This window comes from Micropterus dolomieu, linkage group LG02 (genome assembly GCF_021292245.1).
Source record: "Micropterus dolomieu isolate WLL.071019.BEF.003 ecotype Adirondacks linkage group LG02, ASM2129224v1, whole genome shotgun sequence".
In the NCBI taxonomy this organism is placed as follows: domain Eukaryota; kingdom Metazoa; phylum Chordata; class Actinopteri; order Centrarchiformes; family Centrarchidae; genus Micropterus; species Micropterus dolomieu.
Window position 1 is genome coordinate 19,465,936 of NC_060151.1, and position 4,571 is coordinate 19,470,506.

General features: G+C 40.6%; 1 protein-coding gene across 7 annotated transcripts in view; it reads right to left on the reverse strand.

Moving 5' to 3' along the window:
• The window catches only part of baiap2a (BAR/IMD domain containing adaptor protein 2a), a 53,736-nt gene that overhangs the window by 38,744 nt on the left and 10,421 nt on the right, over nucleotides 1-4,571 (reverse strand). For all 7 annotated transcript variants that reach the window (XM_046035198.1, XM_046035162.1, XM_046035192.1 and 4 more), the window contains exon 2: nucleotides 76-151. In XM_046035198.1, coding sequence (XP_045891154.1) covers nucleotides 76-151 — 76 coding nt within the window. The remainder of the gene's footprint in view (nucleotides 1-75; nucleotides 152-4,571) is intronic.

Consider the following 4,571-nt stretch of genomic DNA (forward strand, 5'->3'; position numbering starts at 1 on the left):
GGGGGGGTGGCTTGGCTGTGAGCCTAAATCTAGGGCAAAAGGCACAGAGAAAATAAATGAGAAAAAAGGACTTACTGGCAAGGGCCTTCTCATAGTTCTTCCCCATGGCAACAAAGTTCCGTAAGCAGGGGTTGAACTGCTCCATGATGGTCTGAAAGAGAAAACAAGAAATACATGGGAGGTGACGGCTTCACTTATCAGCAGAGAAGGTTCAAGGGCACGGAATTAAGACTTACACCTTGCTGTATTCATTCTCTCTCCCACTTCCTGCCTCGCTTTCTCTTTCTGACATAGACAAAACTTCAGCGGAAGTTTTGATGGCTTTGATGGCAAACTACGGCCAGCTGATGCGACACCAGCCTATGCTGGGATAGTATTCAAGTGAACTTGTGACTATAGCGATAACATTAATGGTATTGTTTTGCTATATGAAAAATTTAAATGCAGTGTTGCCAACAGCAAGTTTGATGAACTGATCGCTTTCTGTCATTGATTAATTGATGTCTTGTACCATCTTAAAATGTAAAAAATTAAGAATGGACACGTGACGTAAAAAGGATTATGTTGCTATAAGACATAAAATTTATGTTATAATTTTTTTTTTACTGCATTTTTTGTTATGTATTTGGGGATACAGTGAGAAGGTATAATCATAATGTGCATAATAAAGAGTACTAGACACTGAACTTGAACATACGACTACTTCCTTAAAGTATAGCTTATATCCCTGATGAATACAACAGCATGTGATGTTCATTAGTATTCTGGGTTAAACATGCAGAGTAAGTAAAGACAGTATATTTACCACATTTCTGGCAGAATGATTAAACTAAGTATGAGGGCCATCTTAATCATAATGTGTTGCTGTTGAGTAGCTGGCAAAATGAGGATGAAAGAATGTAGCAATGCAGAATATGATAACTTTTCAAACTAATGTTACACCCTTCAGTTGTTACAAAATCAGTGTAAAACAGTCCAGGTGTGATTAGGGAGGAGAGAAGCTGGATTTGATGGTGGTGGCAGATGTGGGGGAGGTACTCGTGGACTAAAAACAAAGTGACTGGGAAATTTGCATTGACAGGGATCCATATAGTTACCCTAGAGCATTAGATGATGAACACAAAGGCTCATTATTGCTGGTAGAGAACTCTGCTGGCAGAGTAGATTCTACAGATAAACATAATATATGATTCTGCTGACCATAATTCATCAGCATGTAGACTTTAAATTACTGCTATAACATTAACGTTTACTGTAAAATACTGTAAATGAGGGTAGAACATTTCTTCTACCAAGCTATTGTAACAACTTAACTTATTTTAACAAGAGAAGTTGGTATGACATAACAATGAAAAATGTTTCCATCTTTATATAATGCAGGTATCTTATAATGAAAATGAAAATACTTTTTGTCTTTGCTGCAGCAATACGTAGTGTTACCGTGGAGATACAGTACCACACTACGCTGCAGGCGGAGTCTGTGTAAATGCAGAGAATGCATGATGCCTGACATCTCCCACCACAGCAGTTTCCTCTACTTCTCTTCTACCTCTTCTTTCCTTCCTCCTCCTGCTCACCTCGAGGGCTTCCTCCAATTAGCCGGTCCCCAGTCAGCTAGTCAGGAACAGCCAGGGGACAGAGAGACAACCACAAGACTGCTGCAGTAGCAGTCCCTACATAACCATCAATACTGCAGGAGAACAGTTAATAATCTACTTCTAGCCTGGATCCACACTGTGGCAAAAAAATATGGCAAGATGCCACCAGTGTCAACCTGAAACAATCCCGGCAGCTCATACTGAAAATCATCCATCTTATCTTAAGTCAGACTTCAGCATTTTGGCTTTTGCCTTCATCTTGCTGTCTGTATTTTGTTTTTAATGAGAGCCAAGATTTGGATAGGACAGTGTATGCGTGTGCGTGCTTGCTGTGGTGTGTATCCTGTCAAGAGTCATAGTTCAAGTGGCTTGAGTGCAGCATAACCCACCTACAGTAGAAATACCAATGAGTCAGACATAAACCACCGACACAACAGTAACTATTTTACTATGCACAAAGTACAAAGCACTACTGTGCTTGCATCTACAGCCGCTAAAGCAAAAACTGGAACTGGATCACAGGAAAAAGCTGTAGTCGGACACTACCAACTGCAAGAGTAAAATATGCAGCCTCATATGTTTGTATTGTTTAATCACTGTTAATTGGTTCATTTATGCAGATAATATGATCTGTTAATCAAAACATGAATTAAGTGTCCATTTCGGGTTTCCATGGCTGGCTGAACTCCCCATCTTTCCAGTTAAGTTTCTCCGCCACTGTTAACTGGGTCTAGCTCTCAAGTTAAATGAACTCATAGACAGTCCACTGTGTACCGGCTCAGCAGCTCCCAGGAACACAATGAGCAACTGGAGATAAACTTCTAATGTCCTACAGACTCCTAAATACACAACTAATTGCTTTTTACAGAGGGCATCGCATCAGCTTATTGTTTTACATAAACATATTCTTAAGCCATCACGAAGAGACGGCAGAAGGAGCATTGTAAACTATCCTAACAGCAACTGATGTTTAAATTAGCTCCCTTTATTTGCCATCGGGTTCTGCTAGTCTAATATACTAGAAGGATAGGAGTATAACTGGGGGAGAATCCCATTATCAAGTACACACACATCTCTCGTATAAAAAAAAAAAAAAAAAAAGAAAAAAAAAAAAAAAGGTATCCCCGCTCTCTCTGCCTCTGGGAAGATAAAAGACTAACACTTCCCTCAGGACCTTGCAACGGAAATGTTTATTCCTAAATGTTTCTCCGCGCTGCCTGATTCTGATGTAAGTGCATCTCATTGACGAGGACAGGGTCACACAAATGTGCGCAAATCAAAGAATCCATGCGTGTGCTCGTGCTGCACAACCCTACATTAATGCAAGGCTGTATTATAACAAGTGGTGGTGTTTCAAACTGGTGGGAGGATTACATAACAAAGCAAAGCCTAGTGCAGCATCATTACAGCACACTCTCCCACTGAAGAGGCCAAAGGTAGCTGATACAGGCTCGGCCACCTTTCTTACACATACTGTACACACACACACACACACACACACACACACACACACTGAATAAACACACAGAAAATACATGCAGTCATGGAACAACTCTACATAAAGAATGAAATGAATAACCACAGATATATCTACTATATAAGACATACATTACAGTGACATACAGACAAGGGGAGAGAAAAAAAAACAACAGTGAGGTAGTTTCTTCCTTCATTTCTTCCCATTGTTGCTAAATTTGTCATCCCAGTTCTCTTGTACTACATTTTTACCCTAATTGTGGCAGCTAATTGGGAAATGGGGCCAGGAGACACTTGAAGTTGTGTGAAGGGGAGGGAGGGGGGGGAGAAAGAGAAAGAGAGAGAGAAATTGCAATCACAGAATATTTTAAGAATGACAACAAAACATGTTAAATAATGCGCTGTATATCTCTTCCCATTCAAACACTCCACTGTATCATTTTTCAATTAGAGAAATAAAATAAAATTGAAAAAAAAAACAAAATATGTCACAGCTGAAGTGTAATCTTTTCCTTTCCCGGAGATGGAGAAGCTGTTCATTTTGACTGCCTACATGAAGAACTGAATGAATTCATTATCAGCACTTGGGGCAAAAGCAGACAATTAAAAGGAGGGCAGAGAAATGTCTCCTACAAAATGAAATCTGTTTGACGGGAAGAATATGGAGAACTCGGGAGCACAAGCATAAAGGCTTCAGATAAGGAAAAAACATTATTAAGAGGATTTAAATGATTTCTCCCTGCGCCCTAACCAAATGATTTTCTCTTCTGCGTGGAAGTAGCAATTGAAAAAAGGTCAGTAAATTGTTGATTTAAACTATGGGATATTCATCCATCTGTGCTAATTCTGTTCTGACACACACACACACACACACACACACACAGTAATGACATGCGAAGGGGGTAATTTCAAAGTAACACCAGCTGATTAGAACCAGGGGGAATCACGCGCAATCAGAAGCCAGGATGCCATCATCTGTTCCTTCTCGTCTTCCCCTCGCTCCTTCCTCCTCATTCCTTCTTCTACGCGGCAACCAGCCCCAGGCCAGAAAATGCTCAGGATCAGATGAGCACTAAAAGCCACCAATTACTGTATTTGCAAGGACTGTAAGTACATGTCATGCTGTGACAGGCAGCAGAGGCAGCCAAGCTTAATGATGTAATCAGGGAGGAATGTATAGAAAGAGGATAATGTGCGGATGGACTTATGACAACACACACCCTTGATAAGGAGGGGTGTGAGTTTATGATCAGTCTCAATCAGGTAGAAAACAGCTTTGGCATCAACTAATTACTGTGCCAAGAGAAAATAGTCAGGTTGCAGTATAATCTCCCGGCTGGTTGACTCCGCTGACTGATGAGAAACCGGACGAACCAAGAACAGGCATGTCAGGATCTGGTCTGGGTGTCTCACTGCCTCAGCTAAACAGTTTCCTGGGTGAAACCTTGTGTTGCCCAAGTTACACATTTACAGTAGGCTTGAACATAACGTCTAAAA